The 19,466-nt window shown below is 51.2% G+C and overlaps 1 protein-coding gene across 1 annotated transcript; it reads right to left on the bottom strand.

The window, feature by feature from the left end:
* Positions 1–1,087: 1,087 nt before the first annotated feature.
* On the bottom strand, positions 1,088–18,456 carry LOC138525605 (sodium/potassium-transporting ATPase subunit alpha-1-like). Its single transcript, XM_069635645.1, has 5 exons — positions 18,313–18,456; positions 6,004–6,134; positions 2,327–2,428; positions 1,521–1,612; positions 1,088–1,113 (listed from the first exon to the last, which is right to left on the bottom strand). The coding sequence occupies exons 1-5, from the start codon at positions 18,454–18,456 to the stop codon at positions 1,088–1,090; spliced, it is 495 nt and encodes a 164-aa protein (XP_069491746.1).
* Between the last annotated feature and the right edge of the window lie 1,010 nt (positions 18,457–19,466).

Genomic DNA, 19,466 nt, shown 5'->3' with positions numbered 1-19,466 from the left:
CCCTCATGGTGGTTTCGAAAGGTATGTCAAACTCGTTCGCCTCAAGGGCCAAGGCAAGCTGGACTCGGCAACAGGAGGAGCTAGCAGCCAGTGAGTTCATGATTAAGGGCACAGGGTGCCAGGGATGAAGTGGGCTCAGCTAAAAGGGCAGTGCAGGAATTGCCGAAGCCAGAGGTGTTGGTGATACACTTGGGAGGGAACGACCTGACCAGCCTGGGGAAGGGGGTCTGGTTGATGGACATTACGAGCTCATTGCAGGAGATCTCGGCACAGTTGGGCGAAACAGAGATCATATGGTCGGAAGTTATCCCCAGGGCACAATGGAGGGGGGGCGAGAACCACTCAGCAGTGGAGGAATCAAGGAGGAAGCTGAATGGGGCCATTGCAAAGTTCTGCAGGGGCAGAGGGGTCCATCAAATCAGGCATGGCCTGAGCAACGGAAAGGCGCCCAAGTACTTTCTTAGAGATGGGGTACACCTGTCCGCAAAAGAGATGGAGCTCTTTTCTGGAACATTTGTACCAAATTGCTGGAGTACGAGTGGGAGAGAGGAAGGAGGGAGCCACAGTGGGCGAGAACCCACTTAGTGGCGTGGCGGTGTTTGGGCAACCAAGCACAAATGATAGACTCCGGACGAGCCAGAAAGAAACGGAATGGGTCTTCGCTCTTCCGAACCAGCGCCTCTTGGGGGCCTAAACGGCGGGGGCGTCTGGTGGTAACGAATGAGGCTCAGCTTCCCCCAAAACAAACGGCGCTCTCCCCACCCACGGACACCTGCACGGGCAGGATAGGCTCAGGTACAATGGGTCGGGGGAGTTGGGGGCCTACTATACAAAGTATAGGGGGAAGCTAGGGAAATCCGGCAAGCAAGCGCCACACTTGCAGACTGAAGTTCACAAATGTGTACAAATAATTCTGTTGTCATGGAAATAAAACTGCGGCCAAGTTTGCCATTTGAAATACTGTGTCATGCCAATTGATTGTGTGAAAAGAGCAAACGCAGTGGGGTGCATGCGGAAAGGAATAATTGGCAGGAAAAGGCAAATGGACAAATGCAGTGGTTATGTGAAATGTTGCAACCACCAACAACTAATACGATTCCTTCTCCACCCAACCTGGGGAAAAACAACAGAGACAAAAACACATGAGACAATACGTTGAGAAACAAGCACTGCCAACAGGGGCCTGTCCCGGGAAAGACGTGGGTCCTGACCCCACTTTTAGGTGCGATTTCATCATCAATGGGAACGATGACCACTGGGACAGCACAGCACAGTTTATTTACAAAATACCAACCCCCCTCCCGCCCCCAAAAAGCAAGAAACTAGGCCTTTGAGAGTTCTCCCGCATTAGATGGAGTATGACACGGTTCTGCTAAAGAAATGGGATGCAACTTATGACAAATAATCAGAAAAGCTTAAACATTAACCTCCCCACACAAGAAATCCCCTTGCTGTGCAGCCCTACAAGGCTGCGCCCTAGAACACCGTCTTGAGTAGCAGAGGAGGGTGTGAGCACTTACCACCAGGGCTGCGTCGAATGATGAGTTTCCGGATTTCGTCATACACAAATATAAGGAGGGAGTATGGGAAGGCACAGAACCACCACGCCGGTCTGTTGGCAGAAAGACATACGACTCGAGCAAAGACTCAGAACGCCGAGGAGCAGCACTCTCCACACACGCCGACAGATCACCCCACCCCCAATGGGTCCCAGTTACATCCTTTACGCTGCCTCACTGCAAACCCGCGCCCTATGCATCATTCTTATGGTAGCACGAACATCAAAATAAAACACGACCGAGTTGTGTATTTGGGGAAACTACTAGGATTGGTCATAAAAGGGTCTTCTACTCCGTTATTCCCAAACCATGACCTGTGGACTACAACTGTAGGTTACTATAACCATAGACCAAGCAATTAGCACATTAACACCAAGCGAGCCACGACTTAAGTTCTCCTCTTCAGCAGCCCTGCCCCCCTATCCCCCACTTGGCATTTAGGCCACCGGGATACTTCCGACCTGGACCCACCAACGCCATATTATTTTACATCTGCTGCCCCTACAGAACCCAGCCCCCCTTTTGCTTTGCCACCAGTGGTGGTAGAAGACCACTTACATCACATTATGAACAACGGCTCAAATAGAAAGGATGTACCCAGAGACCAGGATGCACCCCAGAGACTAGTCAAAGAAGGCCACTTAGTTTCACTACAGTTCATGTGCACAACACCAGCCCAAGTAGAAAACCAAGCTCTTCCCAACCAGTATAGCCCACCAAAAAAATACAGCAATGACCTGTGAGAAAATAAATCTGGGTAGACTTACTTGAGGGGGTACATCCGGAGCGCAACATCCATTCCTGGGCAGTAGGAGAGGAACGCAGCCAGGGCAGTCTCCTCAAAGAGACCAAAGATTAGGATCTTGTTCCTAGAAAACAAAGTGCAGGTCATGAGTGCAAGAAAGTGCTCCAGTGCCTGCCATCAAGAACCCGCCATTCTCCCAAGCTGCATGCTCGCCGGACGGTTCCACTGCCTTCCAGGACTAGGCCTCCAGCAGGCAAGCCTTCCCCCAAGTCTGCATGCAGGATCCTACCCTAGAAACGAAACGCCCCAACATCCCAAAAAGGCAGCACTTCAAGACCCCCGCCCCTCCCCACCCAAGCATTTACAGGCAAGTGGCTTCCCTTTTCGGCAAGGGCTCAAGCTAAACCCGAGCCTCACTGAAGTCCCAGAAATTCAATAACGGGGAAAGGGGCGTGCCAACAGGTTAAAAGGAATCCTATTCTGAAGCTGTACACCAAGAAGTAATCAAAGATGTGCATGACTGAATGCTGGAAGTCCTGAAGCTTCCAGCTGAAGACATTACTTGGACACAGCTACCAGCTTCCAGGATAGTCTCTGTACTAAGCCTCTGGCGGGGGCGGGAGTGAGGGGGTTTGAGGGAGGTTCTTGGGCTGCCCATTTTTAGGCCCCAGCTTTAATTTGACACACAGAGGTTACACATTCCCAGAGATTACTCAATGGGGATGAAACACTTCCAAGGCACCCAGGTCAGGGTGTCCCAAGAGTACTCATTCACAGCAACAGCTGAAGCCATTTTACATCAAGGGGCCCAATTGGCTAGCTCCTTGCAGGTCCCTCGCTGGATTTAGTCAAGTGGGACCAAAGGCAGTATTAAGCATGTGCCCAAGTGGCCATGGCCTTGGGAGGTCAAGGCAGCCATGTAGGATTCATTTGGGAAACCCAATTCCTGTGTAGTTAGTATGTTCAGACTACACCTGTGGTGCAGTGTTCAGGCAGGATGTGCCCCCCTCCCCCCACCCCAAGTTATGTATAGGAAGCTGGAATTTGGGTACCTCTGGAAGGCCTTATCCAAGGAAGCGCTGCCTTGCTGGACCCTAACCTCAGCCAAGTCTTGTTCACGCCGTTCCAATGAGTGAACTACACTAGTAATCACTGAACAAGGCTTAGATTGATGGGGACTCTGCCACATCTCCTGCAAGACCTACAACTGCTCCAACAGCATCTTCCATGCATCTGAAGTGCAGGGTCTCCCCATCTGCACCATTTTCAGAGGCTTCAATCTTGCCAACACTAGTATCCCAGGAACCCCAGCACCTGGATCATCCCTAATGGTCTAGAGTCGGTCTTTGACTAGGTGAGCAGGTAGTATGGGCTTTAAATCAGAATGCCTGTGTTGATTTAGGTACTCAAAGTTTGGCTTGTTGACCAGGAGGGACTTCTGAAATACTCGTCCAAGGCTCAAAATGTGCACTCACTGCAAGTCACTGGCAAAAATGGACTGTGGAGAGTAAGACGTGGTGCGCTGTGTGCACAAGGTGTAGAATTAGCATAGTTAGTGACTATAGCTAGCAGCGTGCAAGTGAGGTTTACCCCAAACACGTCCATAAATTATAGGGTATGGGGCACACGCAAGATTCCCACTCACAGCAGTGCCACCGAGGCCCTCTACTTTTGCCCCAAGATGATTATAACAGGTTTTATGGGGTAGGCTGGTGGCAGCTAGCCTTTAGTTCTGGCTTCAGCCATTATACATCATTGGTAGCACAATGAAGCTGTTTGGCAGCCATTGGGGTACCAATCAATTATTGCTCCGGGATATTGAGGCGATTTGGTGCTTCCTTTGTGCAGGAAGTAGGCCTAAATGGCAGTTCGGATCATGCAGAGTCTTTGTGAACCCATAATAGCAGCCACCATGTTGGTCCCAACTGGTTTAGGCCAAAATAGGCCCTGGACAATTACTGCTCAACTCCTGATGAGGGGGGGGGTCCCTTTGGATGGATTGCCTTTGGCCAATCCTTTCTGTGCAAGGTCATTTGGGCTTCATCCTGTCCCTGCTTCTCTTGCTACTTTGTTCCTGCTACTTCATGTCTGCCGACATGCAGCAGGATTTATCCTGCCATTTTTGCAGTGCTCTGGGCATTGTATATGGAGGTGTGGTGCAGGTTTCTTGAAGACTCCTATTCTCTGGAACAGTTTTCTGGGCTGTTAAGGGCCACATCTCACTGTCTCCCAACAGGATGTTTCACTTCACGACAACTGTGCCGAGACTTCACACCCACACCATATATTCAGTTAAGGACGTCCAAGGGCACTTCTAGCCATTGTGCCAGTCCTGATGTTCTTTCTTTCTTTGGACCACCAAGTCGCTGGGAGTCATCTTCGTGGGTTCCCACGTCTTCAGGTGCATTTTCCTGGTGGTAGAGACAAGTCTCTGCAAACCACACCTGTCTGTGGACAGGAGCCATTAACTCACCATGGTATTTTATGCTGCTGGAGCAGTTTCTGCTGGAACCGACGCAAGTCAACCCGCCCCTTCCCCCACCACCCTTTTTGGATCCTGCAATGGGGGTGGCGGGTGTACTTAACTGGACGTTTTTCTGATTCCCCTGGGGGTTCAGTGAGCTTTGGACAAGTTTCGTCATTACCCGTTGCTAGTCATGCTCTGCATTAGTTCATTGGCGCATCGCAATAGAATGGGAAACAGTTTCTTTAATAGTCTTGAACGCCTTTAGCTTTGGTTTAACATGCTTTCCTACCCTCTACGGTTGATGTTTTACGTAATTTACTATTCTACCCTGGGGGATCTAAAATAATGTGAAGTGCAGTTTTGGCCATGTTTTTCTGTCTGGTAAAATGTTGCTTTACCTTTTACACTCAATACCCTGTCTATGTGTTCAGTGTGGATCACCACGTCTAGGACCATCCAAATATACCAGGGGTGGGTTGTGTCTTCAGGATACTATACAATTGTCCAGGTTGGTAGGGGTCTTTGCTGCTTGTTCGGTTCCCTTTGTGTGTTAATGTTATTTTATGTTGGTAGCCTACCTCTAGTAATGGACCCCACATAGATGGAAGAGTCCTTTTATAGACATAATAAGTTCTGTATAATGCACACTGTACTTATTGGACCCGATTGCGCTACATAGCTACATCAGTATGGCGTTTGCAAGAGTGACTTGTAGCTTTGCAGCAATAATGCACTTCGCAACATCACTAAATGGTTTTAGGTGCATCTCATGCCTCAGCATAGGATGCCAAACAAATGCAGAATGAGGACAGTCTACGAAGACAGCATAAGGAAGTGCAATAGTGAAGGCCATGCACCTCCAGCAAACTGACATCAATGCAGTTTCCCCATCGCAAGCGTGCAGGCTCATTCTGTGGTAGGAACTCCTTTAGAAGCACCAGAGTTCACAGACCGTGGAAAACCATCGAGAGCACCTGCAACTAGGCCTGTGGAGAGCCTGGCGGACAAGCATTAAACTGATCCAAGACAATGTGGTAATCAAAAGAAAATTCCTTGCAATACCGCCCAGAGAGGCACAAAACAGACCCTTCAAGAGACGGACGCACAGCACATAAGCAAAAAGACCAGTAGATTAGAGGGTAGCCAAAATAGCACAGCTTTCAAATCTGCAAAGAGGTTCTCCCAAAGACAGCTGTCCCAACAGTTTAGGCTGCTACCTATGGCATACTCACTTCATTCCCTGCTGGAAGACAGAGTTCCTTCTGGTTTTGCAAATGATCAAGTCGGCCCACTGTACCACTACAATGCTGACGAAGAAAGAGGTGTGGCATGTGAATTCCACTATCTTGCGCTGCTCGTAGGTCTGCAATGGGGAACGTGGCGATGAGAAACTTGAAGCACCAACAGTATGCAAAGCTAAGATGAGCTCCAGGAAGGGACAGCTGTTCAAGGATCGACCGACGCATACTGGGGCAAGTAAGCACTAGCTAGAAACCCCTCAATTCTCCACATGCACACACCAGACCATTTTTTACCTGCCAAGAGTCAATGATCACTCGCCAATGGCTAGTGGAAAGTACGATCATACCAACAGGCTCAAAATCAAATATTAATTTCAGCTGCAACGGATGGAGAGTATAAGCCAAGGAGCCCCTTCAAGCGTATGGAAAAGAGTCTATACAGCATATAGTGTTGGCAGGCGCAACAAGGCAAGGGGGGTGCAGGAAACAGGAGGAAAAGAACTGTCCTACTAAACCTTGTGACATTCAGAGCGGGGGGTGGGGGAGGAGTCCATGAAGGGTAATCGAGTGCGTGGACCAGCCTCATTAGTCGGTTTAGGACGTTTCCCTGCATCTAAAGTTTTGCATGAATCAAAAGATCTAAAAATGCTGCCACCAAAGGTTGGAACACCAAAAGTTTGAACCTTTGGTGGTAGCATTGAAAAAAATAAATAGCTGCGGGGGTGTGCCCCGCATCGCCCCACCGACTATACTTTTATGGACTAGTGAGCGGGGGGACACCCCAGCAGCCTTCCGTTACAAAAAAACAAAGGACCCTGCAGCGCCAGTTCCCGATCACGGAAGTGAAAGGGAACTGGCGCTGCAGGGAACCAGCGTGAAGCTGAAGGTAAGTGGGGTTCGTTTATGTTGAGGGTGTGTTGTGTGTGGGTGTGAGAACTTTTGATAGTTCTCATGCAACCGATTTGCCTGCGGTACTTCAGCTGCGGGCAAATCACTCGGATTCCATTAGGCTAGTCAGAGAAGGGTGACAAGGGCAAGTGCTGGTTATGGGGTACTGCAGAAGATGGGCCTGGCCCTGTAAGACTCAGCGGGGATCAGGCAGCCAATCGTAGCAGCGGGGGGTGGGTGATGCAAAGGGTCTTGAATCTGATCCTTGCAACCACCGGGAACCAGTGGAGAGATGTTAAGGCTGGAGAGATTCAGTCCCTGCAGTCAAAAAGAAGTGCTGCATTTCTACTCTGGATTAGTTGAGGTCAAAAGGGAAAAGAGGCAGATTGAGGAAGAGGCTGTTGTAGTCCAACGTAGAGAGAACCAGAGGTCTAGCGACAATGAGTTTCTGGGGGAAGGCAAGGAAAGGGAGAATGCCTGCAGGTAGATTATGAAGCTGAACGTGGGCCTTCTTGGCAAGGTCAGTGACATGAGAAGCAGAGAGTGGAGTCGAAGAGGACACCCAGATTTTTTGCCAGAGATAAGGGGGTGGGGGGGGTGGAGGGGTGCTCGAGGAAGGGGCAGGAGTTCCAATGAGAAGGATCTCAGTCTTACTGGTATTAAGACAGATTATCAGCAGCGCACCATGCCTAAATAGCATTCGTCTGGGATGTACAGGAAGGAAGCTTTAAAAAGGAGAGCTGTGCGTCATCCACATAAAACTGGAATACAAGGAGATAAGGTGGAGATCAAGAGGGCAGAGGTAGAAAAGCCACAGCAAGAGGATAGAGTGGAGAAAATGACCCAGTTGAACCTGGGAGGGCCGGTTCGAAGGGTAAGAGGTTAACCAAGCCAGTGCCCATTCCTTGATGCCCCCATCACAGAGGCGATTTAAGAGGGTGGCATGATTGACTGTGTTGAAGGCAGAGGACAGATCGAGGATGAGAACAGAGGGAGAGTGGCGTGGAGGTTTCAGAGCAAGTCGTCATGGGAGTTTAGGAGAGCAGTTCCGTGCCTCTGGTTGACCTGAAGCCATACTTGTGGTCATGAGGCAACCAACAGAGTCAGTGTGGTGGATTAGTGGGGACGGAGGATTAGTGGGGGAAGGCGGAGGGGGAAGAGTGAAAGAACAGCTTTAAGAGAAGGTGCACAAGGGAGTGCCTGAGAGGTAGCGGGAAGGAGCCAGTGGAAAGAGTGGTTGCAGAACTCTGCTAAGGAGAGAGCGAGCTCGGCAATACTGTCCTTCATGGTTAGTTACTTACCTGTAACTGTTCTCCAGCATGGGTCTGGTAGTTGCAGCGATCGCTCTGGTGGAATGGGCTCTCGGACGGCCAGGCAACGATCGGTTTGCCAACTGGTGACAATGGGTGATGCAGCCCGAGAGCCACCTGGAAATGGAAGCCTTGGAGAGGGCCTTCCCTTGGTTCACAGGGCCAAAGTTCACAACCAGCTGTGATGAACACTTCATGAGGTCCACGTAGAACTTCAGCGCTCTAGCCACATCCAGCGAGTGCAAAGTCCTCTCAGCCAGCGACGAAGGCGACGTGAAGAAAACAGGTAACACCAAGGGCTCGTTGAGATGGAAATCCAATGGCACCTTGGGCATGAAGGAGGGGTGCGTTCGCAGCACCACCCTAGTCTCGTGGAAGTAAGATGGTTTACAAGAGGGCCTGAATCTCTCCCACTCGTCGTGCAGAGGTGATGGCCACAAGAAAGGCTGTCTTCACGATAAAGAAACCTTCAGCTGTGCCGAATGCATAGGCTCGAACGGGGGCCCATGAGGCTAGTCAGCACCACATTGAGCTCCCACGCCGGGGCCAGAGCCTTCACCGGCGGGAACGAAAGTGAAAAGTCCTTTAATGAATTCCTTAACGAGGCCGTGTGACCACAATGACGACCGCCCCGGAGTCTGGTGTAGTGGGAGATAGCCGCCAGATGAACCTTGATGGAAGCATGGGCCAACCCTGCCTTGGCCAGCGACAGCAAATACGGAATTACCTGCAGGGCCGTAATCTGTAGAGTGCCGAGTTTCAGTGCACGGCACCAGACGGCGAACATCTTCCACTTATGGCCGTAGCATTTCAGTGTAGACTAAGTCCTGGCCTTGACAAGCACCTCCTTGCAGTCCGCTAGGAGATCGTATCCACCAAACTCTAGCACTGCAGGAGCTAGGCCTGCAAGTTCAGCGACCCTGTGTCGTGGTGCAGAATCGCGCCTCCTTCGCTGGCAAGAAGATCTGCGCCTGCTGGAAGCTTGACTGGAGGAGATGCCGACATGTCCAGGTACCATATCTGCCTTGGCCACGCCAGTGCGACGAGGATCACCCTGCACCAGGACCGTCCGAGTTGATTGTTGAGTCGCAGAAGCAACGGGGAACCGCATAGATGAATAGGCCGTCGTGGGGGGGGGGAAGGTTAGGGGAGCGGTAGAATGCATCCCCCTGCTCCCTGGCTGGGGAAACCTGCTGGCGAACCTCCAGCACTTGGTGTTTGTCGCAAACAGATCGATCTGGGGGATCGTCAGAATAGAAGAGCCACCTGGTCCCGCCGAAGCTCCCACTTGTGGCACGAGCGAAGCTCCCTACTGAGGGTAGGCCAGTGTTCTTCACTCCTGCCAGATGAAACGGGACGAGGAACATCTCCTGTGCGACAGTCCAGCGCCATAGGTCCTGTGCTTTTTTGAGCGCGCTGGGGATCTGGTGCCCCCCCCCCCCGCTTCCGGATGTAAAACATTGTGGTGGTGTGGTCTGTGAAAATCTGCACCACCTTGCCCTTGAGGGACGTAAGGACAGACTTCAGGGCCCAAAACACGGCCCATAGCTCCAGAACGTTGATGTTGATGTGCAACAACTTCTCTGGTAGCCACAGGCCTCTTGGGTGTAGACGACCGGTGTGTGCACCCCATCCAGGGATGCGTCCGTCGTGACCGTCTCCTGGAGCGGGGGGGGGGGGGGAGCACCTGGAAATTCACTCCAGCCAACAGATGCGGACACCCCACCACCAGAACACTCGACGGAAACTCATGTCGAGGGTGATCTTGTCCTCAAAGCTTCCCGATGCCTGGATCCACTGGGTGCCGAGGAACTCCTGCAGAACTAACTTCTCTCTCCTCACTTTACAAAAAAGAAGTTTGCCAGGCAAAACGTAACTCGTATGATGATCGCATAGCCAACTCCAATTCCAGCATGAAAGAGCTTTTTTCTATTCTAAAGGAACTTGAGTCTCCTATCGCCACACCGGACGCCTGTACCAAGGACAAACCTTGATGCACAGATATCCAGCAAGCCCTAACAAATAAAATTATCACTCTCCAAAATAAAATCCAGCAAAAAAAAAAGAAGTACTTAAATTTCAGGATTCGCCCAAAATGCCCAACACCAATAATTTATTGGCGCACAGTAATTCCTTCCACTTCTCTAAAATGACCACCTTGGAAGTAGAAAAAATTATCCTGTCGCTTAAACCATCTAATTGTAGAGGTGACCTCTGCCCAGCACAGTTAATAAAAGACGCTGCCAGAGAATTATCTCCTTTTATCACTAAACTGATTAACGCCTCCTTTGCCTCAGCTACCATCCCTGCCAATCTTAAACAGTCCTGGGTACTCCCCCTCCTTAAAAAGCAGACATTAGACCCCCTCATCCCTACTAATTACCGCCCTATTACTACGGTAACATTTCTTCTCAAGATTCTGGACAAAGCCGCTTATAACCAAATTCCGAAGCATCTAGAACTACACAACCTCCTAGGAGAGAGACAATCGGGCTTCCGTCCCCTACATGGAACTGAAACTGCCCTTATTGACTTGAAATCCCAAATTGACGAGCTACGAGACAAAGGGAGAACAGTACTCCTGTTACTCCTTGACCTCTCGGCCGCCTTTGATTTGGTGGATCATAAAGTCCTCTGTAGTCACCTGGACTCGGCCGCCCACTTCTCCCCAGGGGCTATCAGATGGATCGAGTCATTCCTGAGTGAGAGAACCATGAGAGTCTTCTCCCCCTCAGCAGCGGCAGATCCTACCCCCATCTCATGTGGTGTCCCCCAGGGCTCTTGTGTCTCCCCAACTCTATACAATATCTTAACCAAGCTCTTGTTTGATGATTTGGACCATCTCGGTATCACCTACACTAATTATGCAGATGATACACAGATCCTCCTCCCACTTTCTGGGGATCATGCGAAAGACACGGAATTGGTGAACAAGGTATATCTGATCATCCAGGCATGGATGGCCACTCATGGCCTCTGTCTGAAAGATAAGACAGAATTGATTATCCTGGGCTCCCAAGCTAATATCAGATAACTAGGTCAGGAATTCTCCTCATTTAACAGACGGGAATATCATCCAAGTGTCCAAGGACGTAAAAACCCTGGGATTCTATCTTGATTCTACCCTCTCTCTTGATATAGCTAAAATCCCTTGCCTCCTCCACGGCTTACACGTGCAAATTAAGAGCCGGTAAACCATTCCTTTCCAATAAGAGCTGCTTAATCCCGGCTAGAGCCTTAATACTCTCTAGAATTGACTACTGCAACGCTCTTTACTCCGGAGCGAATAAAACTATAACTCAAAGATTACAAATATTACAAAATAATGCCCCAAGAGCAGCACTAGGCATAAACAAAAGATCCCATATCTCCGCCTCCAGACGCCATCACAACTGGTTGACCACTGAGAACAAAATAACAATAACACTTAAGATGTTATCCCTGACCCACAAAGCCCTTAATAATTCCGCCCCCAGTTATCTGATTGACAAATTCCACAGGAGAACATCCCACAGACCGACTAGAGCTGTTCTAATTGCCTGACAATACCGAACTTTACACTCAAGACGATCGGAGGAAACAGCTTTCCAGTAAAGGCTGCAAAAACCTGGAACACACTACCACAAGACATGTGTATTTTGCCCTACCCTCGCTTTAGAAAAAATGTCATCCAATTCCTCACCTCGACTGACCTCAGCTGACCCATGTCACCTACAACCCTGATTGCCCTCACTTGAACTTTGTAATTATCTGTGTTCCATGACCTTACGGTATATTCTACTGTACATTTTGCCATGATGCAACCTGCAAGTTGATTGACCTTTCTTGAATTTTGTATAGTTCGTAATTATCTGTGTTCCAGGGACCTTTATTGTATTTTATATTGTACGTTATGCTATGATGTAACCCGTAAGCTTTGCATTTTCTTGCCACTGCGCCCTGCTACCCATGGGTCCGGCGCGCATAAAAAGTGAATAAACAAACAATCGCATCCGTAGCCTGCACAGGCGCACAAGGTAAATGCACATCATGCCGAGGAGGGACTTGAGGGACCTCACCCTTGCAACCTTCAGGGTCAACAGCCATTGTACCTTGCCCAGGATGGCCGCTATTCTCTCCTCTGACAGGGACCCCAGACAACACTGTTGAGCCGGGACTCCAGAAACAGTGCATCCTGCGATGGCACCAGTTATCAAGAAACCCAGTTCCGGAGTAGCTGGACGGTCCCCGCTGTGTGTTCAATGGTGGTCTCCCTTGACTTCGCTCGTATGAGCCAATTGGCTAGGTAGGGGTAGACATGGATCCCTGCAGGCATAACCGTGCCGCCATTGGCGCCAGACACATGCTGAAGGGCCTTGATTTGGTAATGCTGCCCTTGGACTACGAAGCGTAGAAACTTGCGGTACCCTTGTGAATGGGGATGTGGACATGGGCATCCTCAAGGTCCAGCGACGACAGGAAATCCCTTCCACTTATCCCAGCACGTGCTGCAGGGTGACCATCCAAAACTTCTGGGACCTGATCTACTTGTTGAGGCGGTGGAGGTCTAGTATCGGTCTCCAACCGCCAATCTTCTTTCCGACGATGGAAGACCTGGAATACACACCAGAGCCCCGGAGCCCTTTTGGGAGGAGTTCCATCATACCCTTCCTCGACATGGCCCGTACCTCCAGCAGAAGTTGAGGGACGTGGTTTTAGCTCCTGGCCAGTGTTGGAATGCGCAGGAACTAGTTTAAATTCCAGGGTGTGCCCGTGGGCCAGGGTGTCCAGCACCCAACAGTCGGTGGAGATTTCCACATGCTGACAAAGTCAGCCAGCCGGCGTCCCACCAGGGTGCGCAGGCCCGACGTCACGGCCGGTTCAGTCCTGCTTCGCTGTGGGGGTGCCGCCTTGGGGACCTTGGCGACGACCTCCTCCGGACCTGCTGCGGCCCCTGCAGGCTTCCTGGGCCGAAGAGCGGGAAGGTTGACAAGCAGTCACCGAAACGTTTGGCGCATCCTTGGGCCTTTCCCCCGGAGGCCTGAAAGGACGGCAGTCGCTGCTGGAGCGTGCCTGAAAGGACGGCAGTCGCTGCTGGAGCGTGCCTAACACCCGGATCGTCTCAGTATCTGCCTTGATGGCCTGAAGCGACTCGTTCACCGCCTTGTCAAATAAGTTGTCCCTGTCGAAACGCATGTCCAACACCCTCGACTGTACCTCCTGGCAGAAGCTAGTGGCCTCCAACCAACCCCGCCGAAGGCAAACGCCGTTTCTCATCTGACGAAAGCCCACGTCGGCGATGTCCGTGGCCACCATGATGGCATGGTCTGATGCCACCTCGCCTTCTTGCAGGATCTCCAGCACTTCCGCTCTCTTGTCGTCGGGCAGAAGTTCAGGAGGGGAGCGATCTTGATCCACAGCTCCCAGTCATAACGGGCCACGACTGCTAAGGCATTGGCCACCTTGATTGTTGTCGCAACCGACGAGATCACTCATCGCCCCATGGCGTTCAGTTGCTTTCCCCTCGCCGTCCGGGGAGGGGAAACAAGGAAAGGACATCGACGCCGAAGATCCGAGGACTTCTTTACCGCCACCGAGATTAGAGTCCAGGGACGGTTGGTATCGTAGACACTGGGTGCAGAGTCCGGCACCCTGCATTTCTTCTCGTACCAGTCTCTCCTCGCCGAGGATGGGTTCATGAGGGACAGCCCCTCGTCCCAAATGTCATCCAGAGGGATAGACAGTACGGTTTTCCTCTTGGCCTCCCCTCGCGGGTACAGGAAGCCTTCCTTCTCCTCAGGGGTGCGGGGGGTTAGTTGAAACATCTCCATGCCCTGGCAATCATGGCGTGGAAGGAGCCAATCTCGTTGGATTGCGAGGCCCCGGGCGGTCCCCTCCGTCGACCATACCTGTGCCCGTCATCACCGTATTGGGTTCTGTGTCATCCCTCGGAGGAGGGGATGGCGGGGGAAAGATGGCAAGGAGGATGGACTCTTGCCAGGGGTTTGTAGGGGAGGATTGGTCAAAAAGACCCCCCCTCGCCTGCATCCCCTCCCCCGGTGAGGGCCATGGCTCGTCAGGGGTCCCCTCCTTACCACCAGGGCCCAGGTGGTGGATGGCTCACCAAACCTGCTGAATTTAGCTAGGCCTCGGAAACCATTTTGTCTAATGAAGATGGTGTGAGCCTGGCGCACCGCAGCGCGGCCCCCACCTTTGGAGAGTTTCAATTATCCCTGTGGCCGCAGCTCCCTGGCAGATCCGCTGTGAGCCCGTTCCCACGAACAAGACGGACATGAGCTAGTGTAAGATACCAACATTTCACCTTCCGCAGTGTATCGCTGCTCCCAGCATGACCCGGCCAGCAGAGCCTGGGTGGAAAAAGAACTGTAAAATGGTCCTTTGATAAAAGCAAAAGTTCCCAAATACTAATGACAAAACTACCTACGATGGAAGCGTTCTCTCCACAACCTCTTTGACTAAAAAAACCTGTAAAATGTATAGATATGGCAGAATGCGTGCTCATATGACATTAGGAATGAAGCACCCACATCACTGCAGTTATGCACAAATAGTAAAAGCGTCCCGGGGGGTTATTTGTTATGCGTATCATTGAAAAGATTACACCCCACGGTCCCGCGCCATAACCGAACTAATGCTGCTAGAGTGCAAAGAAAGACAAATGCAACCATATTGAGGGCTCGTGTAAAGGGTGCATGAAAATGCACCCTTCATGTGTGTGTCCAAGCCCATTATGTGCCACTGCCGTCAGTTGTAGTGGCGAGTCGTTTCTATGCGCTCCACCAACCTCACTACTACCTCACTTACTACAAATGTATAAGCATATAACAAAATGTTGTAGTTGTTAAAAACATAGTGTACGAGTAATGTGCTCGGATTGGTTATATGAGAGACATTAACAATGTTAATACGTGAACTTTAGAATGACTCAATTAGTATTGTATATTATTTGAATGTTAATGCTAATTCCGCCTAAAATCAGCAACACTCGAGGAAAAGACCTTTGTGAGCACGTGCAAGGCCACTCCCCCTCCCTCCCAGCAAAGCCTGCCAGACGAGAACGCAGAGGCCTGTGCCGCGCTGCCACCACCTCCCCCAACTTGGCTGGAGCCGCTTCAAAGATTTGTAGTTCCCTCTGCAGCACCCAAGGCCACGGCCCGCCACCTGTATTATTTACAACCCAGCAGTAAACCCCAACCTGAAAACACAAATCCAGAGGCGCCCTTTCTTAAGCCCCACGACCCACCGGCTAACCTTAGGTTAATGACCCATGTAAAATTAGGACATCCAATATTATGGCAACATTACAGCAACACATCCATAATGACTTCTAACAAAACATGATGACATGTATCGCCTGTCCCATGCCCCGAGACCCAACCCCACGACCTATGGTACCCGGTCAACAGGACGCTGGTAACCATGTACTGATGAATCGCCATCAAACCCCGCTCTAGGTGCATTCATCCTGTGTTGCATTAACCTGTAGAATAACCTATTGGAAGATTTACTAAAGAAGATAACATTGCAAATGACTGAATGACTGCGGTGTGCATGGCCCTAGGGCAAAGAAGTCAGGAAAAGACATTCATCTCTGACACTGGCCACAGTGGCACAACGACACCGCCCGGATGAACCCAGCTGACCCGCCAGGCCCAGCCCAACCCACGAGGCTAACCAGTGACGTCCTCCAGCCGCGGCCAACCACATCACAGCAGCACCTATAGCTAGTCGTCGCCACCCAATCCCACTGAACTTGTGCCCCCTATAGTATGTAGGTTCTGATGACGTTTATTGTAAATATATACGCCAGTCTTTGCTTTTGTCGGACAGAGCGCTCTGAGTTTACAGAGTTCTTTGCATGCCCTATTCTGAATGATAAACTCCCATTTACGCTCACCCGCACTTTGTCTTGGCCTTATTCCCATCTTGGGAGAGTCCATCATTGCGGGGAGGATCGTGCTGGTTGGGGACGCTTGCCTTCAGGTTCCCCCAACGGCCCAGGTGCCATGGGATCTCCCACCGGCGAAAGAGGCATCCTCGTCCAGATCTCTGAACATAAGGTGTGCAGTGCCTGTAGGATGTCCGCCGACATGTCCGCTGGTGGCGGTTACTGAGGTTGCAACGGGAGCGCTGGCAGTGGTGTGGTGTCCTCTGGATCCTCACCGCCCTGCTGCTCCTTGTCCGCATCTTCACCGCTCTCCACATCCACTTCGCCTGGGTCCTTCCCATAAGACCAGTCCTCAAACCTTTTGTCCAGCACGGCCAGCAAGCTCCTCGTCTGAGATGCAGAGATGTCAGAGCCCTGCAGAACTACAGCCACCCACCCCCCACTCGACCAGCAGGGACGGTGTAGGGGAGATCGGCATAGTCTTCACAAGTGTCCTCGATAGAAAAGATTCCCTCCACGCAGGCAGGGAAACTCGTCTTAGGGGCCACCTCCTGCGAACCCGCATCTGCGGCCTTCGCCAAGGACGCCACCACTCCTTCAAGGGAAGATTTCACCTGGTGAACCTTGGCCTTCACGATCTTGGGCACACTTGAGGCCTTCACAGGGAGGGGAGGGTCAGCGCCCCGCTCCCTCTTGGCTTTTTGGCTTTCTCTGTCGGAATCGGCTGGGACTATTCCAGATGTTTTCCCAGATGGTCAGATTCCTCTTTGTCGCTGACCCAGAGCATTGGCTCGTGGTTGAAGGGGCCGGGGATGCCGTCCCGACCTGGCTGCCGAGGAGCCCATGCCAATGGCACTCCTGGTGCCCCCGTTGCGCCCTCAAAGGTCTTAGAAGACCACTCAGATTTCTTACTGAGTGAGGCTCAGGGCTCGCCCGCAGGTGGGATCTTCGTCTGAAGCCACTCAGAGCCGCTTGCGACGGTCCTTCATGGTGCGGGGCACCATATCCTTGCAGCACGCACAGGTCTCCTCCATGTGAGTTTGGTCGGAATGTAAGCAGTAAAGGCACAGAGTGCCCATAGTCCAGGAACAGGTTCCGTAGTCCAGTCCACATCCAGGGCAGATCCTGAACAGAGGCATCGGGTCTCCTTTGTCTTCAGCCATGTCCACGCGGGCTAGCCCTCAAAAGAATCTTCTGAAATCCTCCAAGAAAGGAGGATGAAAAAGCACCCTTAAGGGGTGTAGAAAGCTCTGAAAAACAGGTGCCTGTTAGTCAGATGATGGATCGATGAGGCATGATTAGAGTAAACTTAGAAAAAGAAAAAAAAATACAGTAAAAGCTCAGGAGCTATAGCACGAGGACTACCAACACTTGAACGTGCAGTAAAAATCTGAAGATGGCTGGGGCTTAGGTGGAGGGCAGTCATTGGCTGGGGCTTAGGTGGAGGGCAGTCATTGGCTGGGGCTTAGGTGGAGGGCAGTCATTGGCTGGGGCTTAGGTGGAGGGCAGTCATTGGCTGGGGCTTAGGTGGAGGGCAGTCATTGGCTGGGGCAGTATGACGCAGAGACCAGTGATTGGTAGGAGAGAGTTCAGAAACAAAACTGAAAACTGATAATTCCCAGCCCGACGAGGAATATTCATGAGCATGTGAATCCATGCCAGACCCCATGCAGGAGAAAGATTGAATCATCAATCGTCAGTAAGAGTGTAAAGGAAGCCTGTAGAAGAGTGCCTTTCTCTAGACATCAATGGGGGTTACCTGCCACCCCCCACTCACCCACCCCTGAAGAACACATCAAATTAAATGCCAGTACCCACCAGCTGCTTTCACCGAAATAGTTCAGTCAGTGCTGTGGGAAATAACGCACTCATGGCCCGGCCCCTTCCTTGACGCTCCTAACGTTTGAGAAACGCCCGCCCTTCCCCCTCAACAGCCAGTTGCCTGTTCAGCAGAGGACACCTCCGCCGTTCATAAACATTTATACACAGTTACACACATGCACCCCACACGTGTTGCATACCTACATGCCTCCCCCCAATTGCCTTGGGTGAATTGCAGCAAAGACACTTCTGCTCCTTCGGTGAAACTGGACAGTTTGGTCACTGCACAGCCCCAGCACCAGTTACCTCATCTGTGCGGTCATCCAACTGCACGGAAGCAGCCACCAGCCTTTGCTACACAATGGAAAGTTATTGCACACTTGGATTGCGTACCCATTGCTGTCCATAGCTGTCCTCTATATCATTAACCCAGCGGTCATCCCACTTGACGCGAATACCAAGCAGCGTCCACGGAAGGAACCCATTCTCTGCCAAGATAACAAAGTATGTGAAGAAGCCGGCCAGGGCCTGGATCATACCTAGAAAGCAGGGAGAGTTCCATACAGTGAGACATGGTAAAGAATGCCAACCTCAAAAGACGGCAAAGTATTTATACACCTCCCTTTGGGAGGGCCCGCTGCCACCTTAGGGTGCCCTACTCCAACTGAACACAAAGCAGACGAAACAAGACTGAGGGTAGTAATGCTTGAGCAGCCTCTGATCTGCACCTTTATTCCCAGGCTTCTGGACCAGGCAATGCCCAAGCTTCTTGGGCTCACTCAAGGCAAGGCAATTCATGCCAAAGCTCTATGGTAGGGGTGCACAGCCTGGCATTAAACACCCGTACAAGTGGATTAAGTCCAGTAAGTTATTTGGGAGAGCAACACCACACTAAACAATATGCAGGTAACAAGAATACATAGAAGGTACTATAACAGTAATGGAGCATGGGGCATGTACATTTCCTGTAACGCATGAAAGCCACTTCAAATAGCTGCAGAGGAAGGGCAGAGAGAAATGCCAGGGAGGCTTGGCAGTTTGAAGAGAAACAGGGAAGGTGCGGGCCAAGAGGCACAAACCAAGACTAGGATCGAATTCCCAAGCACGCAGTTTTCTACCTCAACCGCAAGCAGTGTCAGGCAACCATCCGCTAGTGCTCTTCCTTTGACATATTTGCCCAGAGCTGGAGGAAAGGCCACTGGCATTACTAAGTGGTATGCCCAAGGGTGACATGGATAATGGGAGCATGCACCCTCTCTGGGATGCAATGGACTGGGGAACTACCCTTGCCCAGGGCAACCACACCTAGGTTTCAGATACTTGGCAGACTACACAACTAATTTCAGCAAGGTCTGCAGTCCTGTTTAGGAAGGTATTTGGGGTGGAGGGGGTGGATGGAGAAGAATGGAAACAAAGCACCTGAATTCTGCCCATTCGCTCCAGGATTAGACCCACAGCTCTTGCAAAGAAGCCAAGCATGGCCAGACTCTGCGCCCTGGGAAGGATGCAGGCAAAGCCACAAGACCAATAAAGATACAGTGCTTCAA

The sequence above is a fragment of the Ambystoma mexicanum genome, chromosome 7p, assembly GCF_040938575.1.
Source record: "Ambystoma mexicanum isolate Mex_15411 chromosome 7p, UKY_AmexF1_1, whole genome shotgun sequence".
Classification (NCBI taxonomy): domain Eukaryota; kingdom Metazoa; phylum Chordata; class Amphibia; order Caudata; family Ambystomatidae; genus Ambystoma; species Ambystoma mexicanum.
The sequence above is the reverse complement of the archived record's forward strand: the minus strand, read 5'-3'. Positions and strand labels throughout refer to the sequence as shown.

What these genes read in the sequence shown, in the direction of transcription:
- LOC138525605 (XM_069635645.1), bottom strand. Translation starts at nt 18,456, where the DNA reads ATGATCCAGGCCCTGGCCGGCTTCTTCACATACTTTGTTATCTTGGCA. An exon ending in ACAGCTATGGACAGCAATGG is followed by an intron (nt 6,135 to 18,312) that starts GTACGCAATCCA and finishes TCCCCATTGCAG; the next exon opens with ACCTACGAGCAGCGCAAGAT. An exon ending in CTCCGGATGTACCCCCTCAA is followed by an intron (nt 1,613 to 2,326) that starts GTAAGTCTACCC and finishes TTCTGCCAACAG; the next exon opens with ACCGGCGTGGTGGTTCTGTG.